At 56.6% G+C, this 18629-nt stretch overlaps 2 protein-coding genes across 2 annotated transcripts in view; both read left to right on the forward strand.

Annotated features, from left to right (window-relative positions):
• The first annotated feature begins 621 nt into the window (after window positions 1–621).
• LOC144279332 (alpha-1B-glycoprotein-like) lies at window positions 622–9412 on the forward strand. Its single transcript, XM_077840802.1, has 4 exons — window positions 622–652; window positions 2898–3182; window positions 6169–6459; window positions 8497–9412. Exons 1-4 carry the CDS (start codon window positions 622–624, stop codon window positions 8502–8504), a joined length of 615 nt encoding a protein of 204 aa, XP_077696928.1. The 3' UTR covers window positions 8505–9412.
• Window positions 9413–10433: 1021 nt separating this feature from the next.
• Window positions 10434–18629, forward strand: part of LOC144279333 (alpha-1B-glycoprotein-like) — a 118968-nt gene continuing 110772 nt past the window's right edge. Inside the window, 2 exon segments of the mRNA XM_077840805.1 lie at window positions 10434–10455; window positions 11302–11640. Of these exon segments, the coding sequence (XP_077696931.1) occupies window positions 10434–10455; window positions 11302–11640 (361 nt within the window).

Here is an 18629-nt window from a genome sequence, read left to right on the forward strand (position 1 = left end):
GTCGTGTCTCTGTGCCACATCACTCAGCTAAGAACGGCGTGTGCAGCCATGGTACCTGAGAAGGAGGTTGGCCAGGTCCCTCCACCCTCATGCTCCAGGGCTGGGCCTGGGCCCAGCTGGGTCAGGAAGGAATCTCTGTCCCGCTCCTTGGGAGAGGGTTTCTTTGTGGGGGGCACTGTGTGTGGGGGGGTAGAAGCCCTCCTCTGCTCTGAGCTGCTGCTCCAGGGAGGCTAGATGGGCCTGTTGGAAAAGCTCAGGGCAGCCTGGACACCTCTTGACACCTCCTGAGATTCCCCTGTTCCCAGCTGGTCCCCGGACTGGGCAACTCCCATGTGGGGCTGGGGGGTGATGCGGGGTGGCGTGGGACCAGGGAGCTGCAGGAGGGGATGTGGTTTGCTGGGTGTTTCAGGGAGCCTGCTTTGCTCTGACTGTGGTAGATTTGGGCTGGAGATTGCAGAGAAACCAGCTGATGGGGAAGAAAGGGGCCGAGCGCATCACGGGCTTCCTGGGGCTGCAGCCCCCAGCGCAGTTCCTCATTCCGCTCGCACTCGGGCCTCAGCTCAGTGGAGCTCAGCACTGGGGTGTTGGTGGCAGCACTGAGGGGCCCCCCACTGCCCCATCATGGCGTCTGCTCTCACCGTCCTCTTCCTCGGTAAGTATCAAACAGAGCCAGGGCATGTGTCCATGGAGGGGTGGATCTGAGACCAGGGCGTGTGCCCATGGCGGGGGGATCTTAGACCAGGGCGTGTGTCCATGGAGGGGTGGATCTGAGACCAGGGCGTCTGCTCATGGAGGGGGGATCTTAGACCAGGGCTTGTGCCCATGGCGGGGTGGGGTGGGGTGAAATGAGACCAGGGTGCGGGATCCAGTTGTTCTGGGAACTGGTCACTAAAGAGCCGTCTCCTCTCCAGGCTGCTGGCTGGCTGGTCACAGCGGGGCGTGGGGAGGTGAGTATCAGTCTGGGGGGAAAACAGTAACATCAAAGATGGGGGAGGGAATCTGAGTCCTGAACGTTACCCAAAACTCAACACAAACTCCCCCTGGGCGCTCAGACCCGTCCCAGATCCTCTCTGCCCCGCCCCACCAGGGAGTAAGGAGGAGCCGACCTTCGCTCCCGGGGTCTGACAAAGTGGATGGGAACCATCCACTGGTTTAGTGTCCTGCCCCCCCAGGCTGGGAAGATTGCGGGGTGGGGGGAATGTGGATTTATTTCAGCTCATACAAACGCTAACAGGGCCCATCCGTGGGCTCTAGATCCCCTCGGGGTAACCAAAATGTTCACGGTCAGTGCAGCCATGGGGGACAAGCCCCCCAGATCAGCCCCCGCCCCAACACCTCCCTCCCCTGCACTCACAGCCGCCCACCCCGCGATCCCAAGGCCTGGGGAAAGGTGGGTCTCTGCACTGTTGGACGCTCAGAGCCAGGCTCTGCCCTGAGCCCAGCAGAGGGGACAGAGTCACTGGGGGGTTTATCAGCCTGGGGAAGAAGCAGCCACTGGACATTCAGGGCTGAGGGAGGGGGATTCCTGTCCCCAGCCGGAGCTGCAGAGCAGGGGGGCCTTTCCCAGGTAACACATCAGTTAGGGGGTGACGGGCGGAGCTGAAGGTTATAAACCTCAGTGGATAGGAGAGACTTGCACAGTCCCCTACAAGTCAGGGGTGGTGCTGTGTGTAAGCGGGGGAACGGTCCCCCTATTGTGGGGAACTTTCCTGGCTTATACCCGCCCCGGTGGGATTGGCTAGCGAAAGGATCTGAGTCCTCGCTCCCACTCCCTTTACCCAGCGGCCTGCCTGACCTCGAGGGCTCCCCTTCCTCCCCCCAGTGTGGCAGAGTCCTCGTAACCCCGGCAAGGCTGGGCCCCAGATTCCCGGGGGGCTCGACCCCCCAACCTTGTTGTGGTCACTTCAGGAAGGGGTGAGGGTGTCCCCTCTCCCGGGTGCTCTCTCTGCACTGGACGCTTCCCTGACCCCCTGATCATTACAGACAATTTATTACACAAGAATCAATTTTTAAAAATAAGGAAAAAAATGGGAAGGTGAAAGGAAAACCCGTCACCCCGCTCTGTGGCCCGGGGACGTCACAGCCAGCGTCTCTGGGCTCCGGTGGCTTCAGCTCCGCTCCCAGGACAGGGCTGCTCTGTGGGCTGCTGCGTTGACTCTGCTCCCAGCACGGACCTCCTCCCCGGGCTGCTGTTCTGGCCCCTCTGGCTGGCCCGGCTCTGGGTGCTCCCAGCTCACCTCGGGCCCCTGCTTTCTCCTTAGCTCGGCCCCGCTCTGTCTGCCCCAGGCGATTCCAGCTCACCCAGAGGACGGGACCCCCTGGATTCGTGACTAGCCCGCTGGCCCTGGCAATCAGGCTCACCTGGAGCGTTGGCCTCTCCCCATCGTTCCTGGGACTGTCGGTCTCAGGGTCCTGGATTCCCATCGACCCTTCCCCTTGGTGCTGGGAGCTAGCAACCAAAACACCCCGAGTGAATGTCAGTAAGGGGACAACAGTCCCGTTACATGTGCACAGAACCCAGGAGTCCTGGCCCCCAACCTCCCTGCTCTCCCCACTAGACCCCTCTCCCCTCCCAGAGCCAGGGACGGAACCCAGGAGTCCTGGCTCCAAGTCCCCTCCCAGCAGAGAAGCCAGGGCGTGAATGGACCCCTAGAGACTGGACTGGTGTGTCACCCACTTGGGAGCAGAGCTTTGGGCCCCCAGGGGCTGGGGTTGCTCCGTGTCTCATGCTGTTAGCCCAGGGCTCAGAGGATACTCTGGGCACCTGTGGAAAGGCATCCAGGAGCCCGTCCCCAGGGCCGCCGGGTCTGACCCCCACGGAGGCCGCGTGGTGAGGACGGGCTCCAGGACTGGGTGACGGGGCCTGCGTCTCACGGCCTGTCTGCTTCCCCCTGCAGAGCCCAGCTACCCCAAACCCAGCATCTCCCTGAGCCCCAGCTGGGGGGTCTCCCTGGGGGAAGCTGTGGCCGTCTGGTGTCGGGGGCAGCACCGGGGCGTGCGGTTCGTGCTGAATAAAGAGGGACGCCATTTCCAAACTGTGGCTTCGAAGGGGTTGGAGGCTGTGTTTCCCATCAGCAACGTGCGCCGGGAGGACCGGGGGAGCTACAGCTGCTCCTATCAGAACAGATTGGAGCCGTTCGCCGTGTCGTCCCCCAGCGACCCCGTGGATCTGGCGGTGAGAGGTGAGGGGCCCGGCTCGGCGTCCCCGTTCCCAGCCCCACCCCCAGCCCGACCCTCACGGGGGCTCGGTGCTAATGGGACGCTTAGAGCCAGGCTCTGCCCTGAGCCCTGAGCCCGCAGTGGGGACGCCCAGCCGGGGAGTGGGGACTTTAACGCTGCCCCTTGTGTGTAGGAACCGTGAGTCGCTATTTAATCCCGTGATCCCCTCCCCTCTGTTCTCCTGGCGCGGCCACAGACTCTGTGTGATGGGAGCACATGACGGTTTTCAAAAGTGTCCTTCTTTGTCGGGGGGCCTCAATCTTGGGGGATCTCAGACCGACCGCCCACAAACCGAGATGCCCACAGTTAGGGGAGACCTCTGCAAGCACTGGCCTCAATAGCACTGGATCCCTCGTGTTCGGGGAGCATGTAGGGCCCCTGCCATGGTCAGGACCCTTTTGAGCCGGGCGCTGCATAAACACAGAGTGAAGAGACCGTCGCTGCCCCTGGGAGCTCACGAAGGAAAGTGAATCTGACTGTGACTCAGGTTCCCCCTGTAGAATGGGGACAAAGACTCCTCACTGCCTCCCGGGGGCTGACTTCCTTCCTGTGTGGGGCTCAGGCCCTATAGTGCCAGGCTCCAGAGAGCAGCCTCTGAGTTGCCCTGTGCTCGTGGGGGGGCGGATGCAGTGAATGAGGCAGGGGCCACACACGGCGTATGAGGACCCCAAGAACTAGGCAGCCGCGGCTCCATGTGTGTGGGACTGGGAGCCCAGGTCACAGGGCCAGGTTTCTGGGTCAGAGGGACTCTGGAATCTGGGAGAGAATCTCTGCCAGGGGGCCCCTGGATCCGCCCATGCCAGGGCCAGACGGGGAATCATCAAAGATTAGGGTTGGAAGAGACCTCAGGAGGTCATCTTGTCCAACCCCCTGCTCAAAGCAGGACCAACGCCAACCAAATCATCCCAGCCAGGGCTTTGTCAAGCCGGGCCCTAAAAACCTCTAAGGAGGGAGATTCCACCACCTCCCTAGGGAGCCCATTCCAGTGCCTCACCACTCTGCTAGTGAAATAGTTGTTACGGGTTGGATCACAGAAACCTCCTTGGGGCTCCCAACTGATGTGCCAAGACTACTTCTGCCCCTGCCCTCCTTGCCAGCTTGGCACTCCAGAATCCTGCCTGGCTGCGCCAGACGTGCTTGCCGGGCCAGAAACACAGACCCAGGTCTGAACCACGTCCCACAAGCTACAAGCTTAACTGAGAGCAGCTTACAGAAGTGTTCCTGTCTTTAACACTCAGATGCCCAACTCCCAGTCCGGTCTAAACCCCAAATCAGTTGGTTTTACTCTGTATAAAGCTTACACAGGGTAAACTCATAAATTGTTCACCCTCTATAACACTGATCGAGAGATATGCACAGCTGTTTGCCCCCCCGCCCCCCAGGTATTAATACATACTCTGGGTCAATTAATAAGTAAAAAGTGATTTTATTAAATACAGAAAGTAGGATTTAAGTGGTTCCAAGTAGTAACAGACAGAACAAAGTGAATTACCAAGCAAAATAAAATAAAACACACATGTCTATGTCTAATCAAACTGAAAACAGATAAAAACCTCACCAGTTCCAGTAAGTTTCCTTTTACAGACAAATCTCCTTCTAGTCTGGGTCCAGCTATCACTGCCATCCCCTGTAGTTACTGTCCTTTGTTCTTTGTCCTTTTTTCCTTTATGATCAGCCACGCCACATTCCTGGGAAAGCCCAGATGTGGACTGGCATCTTCAAGTTCATTGTTGGCTTAAGGGCTTCTTGATTGGGCACTTACTGAGAATAGTCCTTTCTCAGGAAGCTGACCAACTGCTTCACTAAAACCTACTCAGAATCAAACAAGTACGCAGCCAATACTCATAACTTCGAATACGATAATGACACATGCATACAAATAGGATGAATAGATTCAGTAGGTGATAACCTTGACAGAGATATGTTCGCTGTGGGAAGCGCACGGAGGGGCAGAGGATGCTCTGGAACTGCTCCCCATGAAGCCATTCAGGACTCTGGGGCAGTCGCCTTCCCGTGAGCAGCCTGTCTTCAAGACACAAAGCTCACACAGCTTCCACCTTCCTGGGTCTGACCTTGGAGCGTTCAGCATCCTCTGCCCCTCCATGCGCTTCCCACAGCGAGTCCGCCCAGGCAGGGTCCTGGGGAAGCCAGAGGGTCCTGCACCCCAACTTTGCAGTCAGACGTGACTCTCAGCCAGCCAGTAAAACAGAGGTTTATTAGACGACAGGAACATGGTCTAACACAGAGCTTTTGGCTGCAGAGAACCGGACCCCTCAGCTGGGTCCATTTTGGGGGCAGTGAGCCAGACAACCACGTCTGCCCTTCACTCCATTTCTCCAACCAGCCCCAAAGTTAAACTCTCTCCAGCCCCTCCTCCTTTGGGCTTTGTCCCGTTCTGGGGCCAGGAGGTCACCTGATTCCTTTGTTCTCCAGCCCTTTAGCTCTCACCTTGCAGGGGGGAAGGGCCAGGCCATCAGTTGCCAGGAAACAGGGTGTCAGCCATTCTCTGTGTCCAGACCCCTCCACACACCTGCCCTCTAGGGCTCTGCAATGATCATACACCCTTATCCCACCCCCTAGATACTTTAGAACTGCCTAGGGGAAACTGAGGCACCCCCACACAATTCAGAGGAAACATTAAGAACAGTCCCACCTTGTCACACATATATACATTGACAAGTATATTTTCATAAAGCCTTATGGGGGCACAGTCACAATAGTGTTTCCTAATATCCAAACGAGACCTCCCCCACTGCAACCTGAGACCATCGCTCCTTGTTCTGTCATCTGCCGCCACTGAGAACAGCCCAGCTCTATCTTCTTTGGAGCCCCCCTTCAGGGAGTTGAAGGCTGCTATCAAATCCCCCCTCACTCTTCTCTTCTGCAGCTGGAGGCCGGGGCTGGGTGGGTGCCCGGGTCTGGCTCTCACAGCCTGTTTCCTGTGCGCAGATCCCAGCTTACCCAGACCCTCCATCTCTCTGAGCCCCACTGGGGTCACCGCCGCAGGGGCAGACGTCACCATCCGGTGTTGGGGGCAGCGGCGGGACGTGAGGTTCTTCCTGCACAAGGCTGGAGACCTGAACCCGCCGCGACACATGGACCCTGCTGGGGACGGGGCCGAGTTCCGCATCCCCACCGTGGGCCGGCAGCACGGAGGGAGCTACAGCTGCAGCTACCGGCCCCCATCAGATCCCTTCAACTCCTCTGAGCCCAGCCACCCCGTGCAGCTGGTGGTAGCAGGTGAGGGGCCCGGCTCCACGTCCCCGCTCCCAGCCGGACCCTCAGACAGTCGGCACCCAGATGGGATGCTCAGAGCCAGGCTTTGCCCAGAGCCCTGGGACTCCCGTGGACAGGGATCGGGGACAGTGTCACTGGGGGTTCCCCAGGCAGGGGGGAGCAGCAGTTCCTGGAGTTTCCGGGCTGAGGGAGGGGGGATCCCTGCCCCCAGGGGGAGCTGCAGAGCAGGGGCCTTTCCCAGGGGATGCTCCCCCGGCTGCCCCCGCACTGGGGATGCACAGAGGAATCAGGGCCCAGGGGCTGCCCAGCCAGCTGCATTCCCAGCCACAAACCCCCCTCCCCGGGACTGACAGTAACGAGTGATGTTAAGTCACGGGCAGAGTTGGATTAAGGTTTCCTGGGGCCCTGGGCCAGAGCAAGGGGGAGTCTCTCCCCACCTTTTCACCTGCCCTCCCTCTCCTGTCCTGCCTCCTTGGCCTGGGGCCCCGCCCACAGCTCCACCCCTTTCTGCCCCTTCCCTGGTCCCGCCCCATTCCGTCCCCCCACTGCAGCCCCGCAACCCATTTGCTACTCTCTGCCCCCACCCACTGTAGGCCCAAGACCGGAGAACCTCTGTCCCCCCACCCAGCCCCACACCCAGCTGGATTCTCCGGGGCTTTGCACTGATGGGACGCTCAGAACCAGGGTCTGCTCTGAGCCCTGGGCCCAGCAGAGGGGACACCCGGCCTGGCAGCCGGGACGGAGTCACTTGGGGGTTCCCCAGCCGGGGGTGAGCAGGAGCCACTGGAAGATCAGGGCAGAGGGCGGGGGCATCCCTTCCCCCAAGGGGAGCTGCAGAGAAGGGGGCTTTTCCCAGGGGGATGTTCCCCTGCGTTGCTCCTGTTCTTGGGAGCCATAGAGGAGTTTGGGTCTGGGGCGGTGGGTAATTACTGTGGAAACAGGTCATGGTGCCCAGGGGTGGGTGGGGCTGAGACATCACGGGGAGGGACAGCCCCGGATCCAGAGCTCCCCCGATGCCTCCTGCTCTGCAGGCCACTGCCTGGAATTTGCTGGGGGATGCCAGGGGAAGGACAGGCTCTGGGGGGCTGGGCTGTGAAATTGGGCCCGGCTGGTGCCAGAGTCCTGGGGAAATAACCCCCCATTATTGGGCCACATGAGATCCCCCTGGCAATAGGAGAGAGGATTACCCAGAATTCCCTTGGTTCTTGCTTCCCCTCCCCCCACTGGGGGTCTATAGTACCCCTTGACCCTCCCCCAATAGATTTTCTGCCCCCTCTGGCTGCGCCCTGGTCCCCAGGGCCCTGGGCACCACCCGAGTGTGGAGGGCAGCGTGTGATGTTCCAGCCTCCCCCCGTGTGCACTGCCTGGCTGTGTGTGTCAGCAGCCGAGATACCCCGGGGATGGGCTCACTGCACAGCAGACAGGCTGGGGCAGAGGCACGTGTGGGGATGGACAGAGTGGTCCTATGGGGACAGGGAGCTGGGGTGGTTCCCTGTTGTGGGGGCTAAGACCCTGAGGCTCTGATTGTTCCTATCCCCTGGCCTGGTCCTGGGGTGCCAGGTGTCTCGGGGGCAGTTCGTCCACCTGGGAGCCCCCTTCACTGGGGAAACTGAGGCTCAGGGTCCCTGGGGCATCAGCACATGGCCTCCCCTTGGGGGTCCGGCCCCAGGGAGTCTCCAAAGCCATGGCGCCTAGGAAACCCACAGAGGGGGGCTGGGCTGGTCCTGCTGGACGGGGTGTTGGGGGCTCTAATCCTGGAGCAGCCAATGTCCCCATCCGAGCTGCCAAGTGACTCTTCCCTTCCCCCCTCATCAGCCCCCCTAGGGTGCCCTGATTTCTCCAACGCGAACATCGCCCGCCTGGTGCTGGGCGCCGTGGTCCTGCTTGTCCTGGGGCTGATCCTCGCTGAAGCCTATTACAGCCGCCCGAGGGAGGTGCCCTAGGTGAGGTGATCCCCCCTTCTGAGGCCCTTGCTCCCCCCAGGGCCTGGGCCCAGGGTGACACAGGCCCCTCTAACCCGCTGTCTCTCTGTGCCCCCAGGAGTCTAGATCCGGCCATGCTGGGAAGAGAATCTCCCCGGGGGACGAGCCGCTTCCCCTCGGGGGACTGAGATGCCAGCACAAACCTTCCTGCCTCGAAATACCCCTGCCTCAGAGAATCCCCCCGGCCAAAAAAGCTTCCGACCTGACAGCAGCTCCCCAGGATTGACCCCCCGATGCCGTGTGTGACAATTTACTGTAGATGGTTTATTTACCTGCAAGCCTTCTTGTGGACGTGGGGACCCGGCTGTGGGTAATGAAGAAGGAGATCTCACAGGGACATGTGACCATGTCACCTGATACTGGAATCTATCTTAAGCCTGGTGCTTTTCCATTTAGAAGGAGGGGTGGGAACCCAGAGAGAGACAAAGGAGTCCCGCCTTTGGCCAAAGCTATAAAAGGGGGTGGAACAGAACAAAGGGGGCTGCCAGACATGAGGAATCGCCTAGTTACCACCTGAGCTAAAACTAACAAGGACTGTACCAGGGGAAAGGATTGGGCCCAGACTAGGAAGGAGTCTAGTCTGGGAAAGAAGCTTCTTGGAACATCTCTAAGGGGGAGATTTACCTGTATTCAGTTTCTTAATGCATTAGGATTAGACTTGCGTGTTTTGTTTTATTTTGCTTGGTAACTTACTGTTATTACTTGAAACCACTTAAATCCTACTTTTAATACCTAATAATATCACTTTTGTTTATTAATTAAGCCAGAGTAAGTGATTAATACCTGGGGGAGCAAACAGCTGTGCATATCTCTCTGTCAGTGTTATGGAGGGTGGATAATTTATGAGTTTACCCTGTTTAAGCTTTTTACAGAGTAAAATGGGTTTATTTGAGGTTTGGATCCCATTGGACGCTGGGTGTCTGGGTGCTGGAGATAGGTGTCCTGCTGAGTGGGGTTTGGTTAAAGCCTCCAGCTTTGGGGGTGTGGACCAGACCTGGGTCTGTGTTTGGAGCAGACTAGTGTGTCTGTCTCAACAAGGCAGGGTTCTGGAGTCTCAAGGTGGCAGTGGAAAATGGCTCAGAGGTAATCTCAGTACGTCAGGTGGCAGTCCGAAGGGTGTCTCTCTGACTGAACCCGTCACACCGTGAGCACGAGCCCCTGCAGTACCAGCTAGAGGAGTTGCCCCTGGGCTGGGCACATTGGCCTCCCTACGGAGCAGCCCCTGGAGGGTGATGGGGTCCCACTCACTGGCCCAGCCAGGCTGGTTCTGCCCAGGGCTGCCAGTGGGGAGCAGGGATGAAGCAGGACTCAGCACGGGGAAGGCACCACCTGCATCTGTGGGGAGCCCAGAGCACTGGGGGGCCAGGCACTCAATAACTAGCCCCTTTGCGGCTGTATTCCCAGCACCACCCGCTCTGCCCACTCCCTTTCCTTGGGGCTGGGCACCTGGAATTTCACAGCCACGGTCACTCCACCCGCCTGCCACCTGCCGCTTCGCAGGAGCTCCTGCCTGCGGGTCCCCATCGAGTCTAAACTGGCCACCCCCAGTTATGGTCTCCCTCTCAGACACCCGCCATCATCCCCTGTCCAGCCAGGACCTCACTGGGCAGGGTGCGTTAGGCCCTAGCACTTTCCCAACCCGCAGCTGGGTAGTTAAATCCCCCAGCACCACCAGGGCTCATCGCCCAGCCCCGAGCTGGGCCTCTCCCCCCATCCCACAAAATCCCATTCCCCCCAGCATCCCTAGACAGAGCTCCCATCCCCCTGTGTGTGGGGAGGCTGCGTCTGGCCCTGGCGCTGGAATAACGGCACTTACTGCACCCCCAGTGTCTGTCCCCCTCCTCTTTCTATAGCGGGGTCCCCCAGACCCTTTTCTGTCTCTCCTTTCTCCCTAGAACTCCCCCTCCCTGTATTTCTATTGTAGAACCCCCCCCAGAATTCCTGCCCCCCAAATCTCCCCACCGCAGGGGGCGGCTGTGATACCTGAGCCTCCAAATGTCGCAGCCAATGAAGATGAGTGAGAAGTTCCGGCAGCGTCATGAGAACCTGGACGAATGAACGTTGGGGGGAAAGTTGGCGAGACAGAAAGATGGGATTAGTTCAACCCGAGTGGCCGCCGGACAGACCCCACGGGCCGGGCTGGGGCCCACCTGGACACGGGAAAAGGGTGGGAGGAGAAATGCGTGACCCAAAATTGGGGTGTTGGAAACGAGGCCTCATTGGTAGATAAAATATTGCGGGGACAGGCTGTGCCACCCACCACCCTTTGGGGGCCGTAAAGAAAGAGACTCGCTTCACCCTCCTGGCTGCCAGGCCCCCTCTCCTGGTCCCCCCGGGCCGTCTGGGCCCTGATCTGCGGAGACATCCTGAGCATAGCGGCCGGAGAGAGGGACCCTGACGCCACCGCCTCTCCCCTGGCTGAACCCCCAACCCGGGAGGAAATGAGGTCGGTGTGACATTGCACTCCATATTTTTATAAAAATATTTGTATATGAGTGGATATGATGTAACTGGAATATGCTTTATGCAAAAGTTTTCTTGTCAGGTATCATTACAAAACTTATAATCAACTGAGTGTGGTCATCCTATTTGTAGGAATGTATCATTCTTGTATCTGAAACTAGGAATATGAAATATAACTCCGAGGTCCTCTTGTAATTATGCAAAGTGTGGGCCATTAATGGTGGTTTGGAATCTTGATGGCTCCCATTCACCAGGACAATTGGTTGTAAACGGCTCTGTTTACTTGTGAGACTTCCTGTATACCTGTGTGCCAGCAAGCGGGTAATGAAGTCTCACAGGATATGTGATCATGTCACCTGAACGGAAATCACTGGGGCTGGGCTGTGGGGACGGGGTGCAGTGACCGTGCCGGGGTCTGTGTCTCACGGCCTGTCTCCTCCTGCCTGCAGAGCCCAGCTACCCCAAACCCAACATCTCCCTGCACCCAAGTGGGGGGTCGCCCCGGGGGGAGCCGTGACCGTCCGGTGTGAGTGTCGGTGTCGGGGAGCGAGGGTCCTCCTGTATAAAGCTGGACACCCAGAAGCACGGCAGGGCAAAGACCCCCCAGAGGATGTGGCTCAATTTTTCATCCACAACGTGAGCCAGAGACATGCAGGGAGCTACAGCTGCCGATATAGCATCAAATCCGACCTGTCCGTCTGGTCAGAGCCCAGCGACTCCATGGAGCTGGTAGTAGCAGGTGAGGGGCCCGGCTCAGGATCCCCGCTCCCAGCCCCACACCCAGCTGGATACTCAGAAGGGCTCAGCCCCAATGGGGAGCTCAGAGCCAGGCTCTGCCCTGAGCTGTGGATCCAGCAGAGGGGACACCTGGCTGGGGAGCGGGGATGGAGTCACTGCGGGGTTCCCCAGCCAGGGGGAGCAGAAGCTGCTGGAGATTCAGGGCAGAGGAAGGGGGATCCCTGCCCCCAGGGGGGCTGCAGAACAGGGGGCCTTTCCCAGGGGGATGTTCCCCTAGCTGACCCCACTCTGAGGATGCCCAGCTGGCTCCGGCCCCAGCGCTGAATTCACTCCCCACCAGCCTGGACAATTAAACCCATAACAAACGCCTGGTCATGGGGTGAGGGGCCCAGTCGCTGAGTCACCGTTTCAGCCTCTTCCCACCCGGGTCTGGGTGCTGGTTCCATCCCTCCCCAGCCCCAGCCCACGCTCGATTTCATCCCACACCATCACCCCTCCCCTGGCTGAACCCCCAACCCAGGAGGAAATGGGCTTGGACTTTTCACAGCTCCGCCATCTCCTCTGCCCCCCAGGACAGTTGCTAGTGTCTCCGGGGCCAGCGGGGAGAGGTCCAAACCCGGGGGATTTTCCGGCTAGAGACTCGCTCCAGCGAATGGGGCCGGAGCTGGAACAAACCCCTCGTTTCACATGGCGCCTGCCACGGCTCCCTGGTTCCTGCTCTGCTGGGTCTGTCACAGCCGGTCCCAGGGGTCAATGGGGGGTTTGCCATGGGGCTGAGCAGGCTGCGGGTTCTGGACTGTGCCCCAGCCTGTGATTAACCCTGTTCAATGTGGGGCAGGAGCTCGGGCGTGTTCGCACTTCCAGCCCTTTATTGCGTCTCCATGAACACAACAGGGCCCAGAATGATTTAGCTGCCAGGCCTTCTGGGCCCCCCATGGCGGGCATTTGGGGGAAGCCAGCTGGGGGGAGCCGGGAGTTTGAGGGAAGTAGGTTGGGGATGTCGGGAAGGGGATTGAGGGGAGAGGGGTCGGGATGGGTGCAGGAGTTTGGGGGCAGACAGGCTCCCCGCAAAGGTAAGAGCCGGGGGCCAGGATTGTTTGAGGGTGTAAGGGGGGAGGGGGCAGACAGTGCCCCCAGGAGGGAGCTGCAATTTCCACCCCTCAGCATCTTTCTGTCTCACTACCACCATCCTACTCCTTCCCCCTCAGTCCTGGGTCCCTCACTTTCTTTCCCCTCAGTCTCCTGCCCCCACAACACCCTACACCCCTCTCTGCCCCAGGGAGGGAGGTTGGGGTGTGTGAGGGGATAGGGGATGGGGATAGGGCAGAACGGGGAGGGGACAGGGGTGTGAGAGGACACAAGGGTGGTGAAGGGACATGGGACAGGGGGCAGAATTGGGGGGATGGAGACCTAATGGGGGGGACAGGGGATGGGACTGTCACGGAGTCCCCGGGCGATGCTCTGGAACTGCTCCCCATGAAGCCAGGCAGGACTCTGGGGAAGTCTCCTCTCTGTGAGCAGCCTGTCTCCAGGGCAAGAAGCTAACATGGCTTCCACCTTCCTGGGCCTGACCTCAGAGCATTCAGCATCCTCTGCCCCTCCGTGCGCTTCCCACAATGGGTCTGCCCAGGCGGGGTCCTGCCCCGCAACTTTCAGTCAGACGTGACTCTCAGCCCTGGTCTACACTAGGAGCTGAGGTTGAATTTAGTAGCATTAAATCGATTTAACTCTGCACCCGTCCACACAACGAAGCCCTTTTTTTCGACTTAAAGGATTCTTAAAACCGATTTCTTTACTCCACCCCTGACAAGGGGATTAGAGCTGAAATCGGCCTTGCTGGGTCGATATTGGGGTAGTGTGGACGCAATTCGACAGTATTGGCCTCCAGGAGGTATCCCAGAGTGCTCCATTGTGACCGCTCTGGATAGCACTCTCAACTCAGATGCACTGGCCAGGTAGACAGGAAAAGACCCGCAAACTTTTGAGTCTCATTTCCTGTTTGGCCAGCGTGGCAAGCTGCAGGTGAGTGCAGAGCTCATCAGCAGAGGTGACCATGATGAAGTCCCAGAACTGCAAAAGAGCTCCAGCATGGACCGAACGGGAGGTACGGGATCTGATGGCTGTATGGGGAGAGGAATCCGTGCTATCAGAACTCCGTTCCAGTTTTCGAAATGCCAAAACATTTGTCAAAATCTCCCAGAGCATGAAGGACAGAGGCCATAACAGGGACCCGAAGCAGTGCCACGTGAAACTTAAGGAGCTGAGGCAAACCTACCAGAAAACGAGAAAAGCAAATGGCCGCTCTGGGTCAGAGCCCCAAACTTGCCGTTTCTATGATGAGCTTCATGCCATTTTAGGGGGTTCAGCCACCACTACCCCAACCGTGTGCTTTGACTCCATCAATGGAGAGAGAGGCAACACGGAAGCAGGTTTTGGGGACGAGGAAGATGATGATGATGAGGTTGTAGATAGCTCACAGCAAGAAAGCAGAGAAACCGGTTTTCCCGACAGCCAGGAACTGTTTCTCACCCTGGACCTGGAGCCAGTACCCCCCGAACCCACTCAAGGCTGCCTCCCAGACCCGCCAGGCGGAGAAGGGACCTCTGGTGAGTGTACCTTTTTAAATAGTGTACATGGTTTAAAAGCAAGTGTGTTTAATGATTAATTTGCCCTAGCATTCACGGCCAGTACAGCTACTGGAAAAGTCTATTAACATGTCTGGGGATGGAACGGAAATCCTCCAGGGACATCTCCATAAAGCGCTCCTGGATGTACTCCCAAAGCCCTTGCAAAAGGTTTCTGGGGAGGGCAGCCTTATTTCCTCCACCATGGTAGGACACTTTACCATGCCATACCAGTAGCACGTAGTCGGGAATCATTGTAGAACAAAGCATTGCAGTGTATGTTTGCTGGTGTTCAAACAACATCCTTTCTTTATCTCTCTGTGTTATCCTGAGGAGAGTGATATCATTCATGGTCACCTGGTTGAAATAGGGTGCTTTTCTTCAGGGGACATTCAGAGGTGGCCGTTCCTGCTGGGCTGTTTGCCTGTGGCTGAACAGAAATGTTCCCCGCTGTTAGCCATGCGGTGGGGAGAGGGGTTAGCCACACGGTCGGGGGAGGCAAAATGTGACCTTGTAACGAAAGCACATGTGCTATGTATGTAATGTTAACAGCAACTGTGAAAGAGTGTACCCATTGTTCTATAAAATGTGTCTTTTTAAATACCACTCTCCCTTTTTTTTCTCCACCAGCTGCATGTGTTTCAAAGATCACAGGATCTTCTCCTTCCCAGAGGCTAGTGAAGATTAGAAGTCGAAAAGAATGCACTCGCGATGAAATGTTCTCTGACATCATGCTGTCCTCCCACACTGACAGAGCACAGATGAATGCATGGAGTCAGAAAATGTCAGAGTGCAGGAAAGCACAAAATGACGGGGAGGAGAGGTGGCGGGCTGAAGAGAGGGCTGAAGCTGAAAGGTTGTGGCAGCGTGATGAGAGGAGGCAGGATTCAATGCTGAAGCTGCTGGAAGATCAAACTAATACGGAGCACAGACCACCGCTACAGCCCCTGTGTAACCAACCGCCCTCCTCCCCAAGTTCCATAGCCTCCTCACCCAGACGCCCAGGAATGTGGTGGTGGGGCCTCCGGCCACCCAGCCACTCCACCCCAGAGGATTGCCCAAGCAACAGAAGGCTGGCATTAAATAAGTTTTAAAGTGCTGTGTGGCCTTGTCCTTCCCTCCTCCACCACCCGTCCCGGGTTATCTTGGCAGTTATCCCCCTATTTGTCTTATGAATTAATAAAGGAATGCATGAATCTGAAGCAACAATGACTTTATTGCCTCTGCAAGCGGTGATCGAAGGGGAAGGGGAGGGTGGTTAGCTTACAGGGAAGTAGAGTGAACCAAAAGGGGGGGGCAGGTTTCATCAAGGAGAAACAAACAGAACTTTCACACCGTAGCCTGGCCAGTCATGAAACTGGTTTTCAAAGCTTCTCTGTTGTGCACGGCGCCCTCCTATGCTCTTCTAACAGCCCTGGTGTCTGGCTGTGCGTAAGCAGCGGCCAGGCGATTTGCCTCAACCTCCCACCCCAGCATAAATGTCTCCCCCTTACTCTCAGAGATATTGTGGAGTGCACAGCAAGCAGTAATAACAGTGGGAATATTGGTTTCACTGAGGTCTAACTGAGTCAGTAAACTGCACCAGCGTGCTTTTAAACATCCAGATGCACATTCTACCACCATTCTGCACTTGCTCAGCCCGTAGTTGAACAGCTCCTGACTGCTGTCCAGGCTGCCTGTGTATGGCTTCATGAGTCATGGCATTAAGGGGTAGGCTGGGTCCCCAAGGATAACTATAGGCATTTCAACATCCCCAAGGGTTATTTTCTGGTCTGGGAAGAAAGTCCCTTCCTGCAGCTTTTGAAACAGACCAGAGTTCCTGAAGATGCGAAAGTCATGTACCTTTCCTGGCCATCCCACGTTGATCTTGGTGAAACATCCCTTGTGATCCACCAGTGCTTGCAGCACTATTGAAAAGTACCCCTTGCAGTTTATGTACTCACTGGCTTGGTGCTTTGGTGCCAAGATAGGGATATGGGTTCTGTCTATGGCCCCACCACAGGTAGGGAATCCCATTGCAGCAAAGCCATCCACTATGACCTGCACATTTCCCAGGGTCACTACCCTTGATATCAGCAGATCTTTGATTGCGTTGCCTACTTGCATCACAGCGGCCCCCACAGTAGATTTGCCTACTCCAAATTGATTCCCGACTGACCGGTAGCTGTCTGCGGTTGCAAGCTTCCACAGGGCTATTGCCACTCGCTTCTCAGCTGTGAGGGCTGCTCTCATCTTGGAATTCTTGCACTTCAGGGCAGGGGAAAGCAAGTCACAAAGTTCCATGAAAGTGCCCTTACGCATGTGAAAGTTTCACAGCCACCGGGAATCGTCCCAGACCTGCAACACTATGCGATCCCACCAGTCTGTGCTTGTTTTCCAGGCCCAGAATCGGCGTTCCACAGCATGAACCTGCCCCATTAGCACCATGATGTCCACATTGCCAAGGCCCATGCTTTGAGAGAAGTCTGTGTCCACATCCTCATCACTCTCGTCACTGTGCTGACGTCGCCTGCTCACCTGGTTTCGCTTTGGCAGGTTCTGGTGCTGCATATACTGCTGGATAATGCGCGTGGTGTTTAATGTGTTCTTTATTGCCAAAGTGATCTGAGCGGGCTCCATGCTTGCCGTGGTGTGGCATCTGCACGGAAAAAGGACGTTGTTGCTGGCACCCAATGCCGAGAGGCAAAACAACAGCTGGGGTTCGTTACCCGGTGTGCATCACCCAATAATCGCAATGGGGTGGAGAAGCAGAAAAGTTTATTTGCAGCTGCAAACAAGGTACAGGGAGAATAAAATCTCAAATCCTGCACCCAGAGCAGGAAGTTACACATCCTTTCTTCAGCATACTTATCCAATAGTAAGCTGCCCTAAGTATCCATATAGCCAGCCAATCCAGTTACCAGCTAGTTCCCTTGTTCTCTGTACCATCTGTTAAAGCACACATAAAGCTGCTTTATTCAGCATTTTTCTTCCATATCTGCCCTGTTTGGCCTTGTTTAGTTTCAGGCAGTCTGATTCTGCAACATATTGTTTCAGATCCTCAGCATAACTGTGCGAGTGCCTCCAGGCGGAGGGGCCAAGGACACCTGGGCCGAGTACGAGGGGGCTTCATCGATACGAGGGGGCTTCATCGATACTCGTGGTCTTCCATCCTCTCGAGTTACCTAGTGGCCATGCCCCAGTGTTCCCAACAACTCCCTCCTTTGAGAACACTCAACCTTGGCTGAGAGAGCCTTGGCTCTGAGTTTTCTCACTTGGGCTACTTATTTCTTTACAATAGGACTTTGCATAAGCACTTTGTCATAGCCCTGAAGAGAATGACTTATTAACTTTTGCAAAAGGGCCCTAACACATGATACTGCACAGCATAATACCAATAATACAAGCAATACAGGAAAGAGAAGTTTCAATAACAGGCTAAATAAACCACCAAGCCAAGATGACAAACCCCAGCCTGAAAACAAGGTTTGCAACCAATCGCTCTCGGGGGCAGTATAGGCAACCTGTGCTCCAGCTCGGGCAAGGGCCTCAGCCTGTACCACCTTTTCATAGATCTCATAACTGCTATCATTTACATATACACACCATCGGGGCACGACGAGGGCAGAAACCCCTCCTTGGGATGCCAAGAGGTAGTCCAAAGCCAGCCTGTTTTGGAGGGAAAACGTCCTGAGCTGCTGTACCTCTTTATTTAATGTTTTTACTGCTGACCCTAAATCACTAACCGAGTCCTCTAACTCTAAGGCAACTTTCTCAAGTACCATTTGCAGCCTTACAGTATAGCGGCCTATGTGTGCCATGGCTGGCCCGGTAAACAGTATTCCCAGTACAGAGCACCCTACAAGCTTCTCGGTTGTGAGGGAATTCTTCATATTGCCCTCCAATGCCGTAGTCAGTCGCTGCAGGGTCTTTTCTTGTGACTCAACAGAGGTGTCTCGGGCATTTCTAATCTTTCCTTTGGGCAGTGCGGCAGTTATTGACAGATGAGGAACTCCATGAGCTATATAACAGCTACCTGACCAGTGAGCCTTTCGGCCACATACAAAATAGTGACCCTGTAGGGCCCAGGAAGGACTGTTTCTTAAGGGGATTCCTGGGATCTTTAAGGCTGCTTTGGATGCTTTTCCAAACAGTTCATATGCCCCTAAAGGGGCATCCCATCCTCCTGACTGGGTACAAGTGGGGGCGTTTCTAATTGTGCCGTTCAAATTACACTCACCATAGGGACCACTACAAACCCACCATTGGCTTGCTACATTGGAGATATTAACTGGACGGCAAGTTATATTTCCAAACCTTTCTTTTGTGGAAAGATTATTTGTAAGAATTTCCCTAAAAGGGGAGGAACCATTACACCCACACTGCT

Source organism: Eretmochelys imbricata, chromosome 23 (genome assembly GCF_965152235.1).
Source record: "Eretmochelys imbricata isolate rEreImb1 chromosome 23, rEreImb1.hap1, whole genome shotgun sequence".
In the NCBI taxonomy this organism is placed as follows: domain Eukaryota; kingdom Metazoa; phylum Chordata; order Testudines; family Cheloniidae; genus Eretmochelys; species Eretmochelys imbricata.

Coding starts and splice junctions, on each gene's coding strand:
- LOC144279332 (XM_077840802.1), top strand. CDS start 622: ATGGCGTCTGCTCTCACCGTCCTCTTCCTCG. Junction 653..2,897: donor TCTCACCGTCCTCTTCCTCG/GTAAGTATCAAA, acceptor TTCCCCCTGCAG/AGCCCAGCTACCCCAAACCC. Junction 3,183..6,168: donor CGTGGATCTGGCGGTGAGAG/GTGAGGGGCCCG, acceptor TCCTGTGCGCAG/ATCCCAGCTTACCCAGACCC.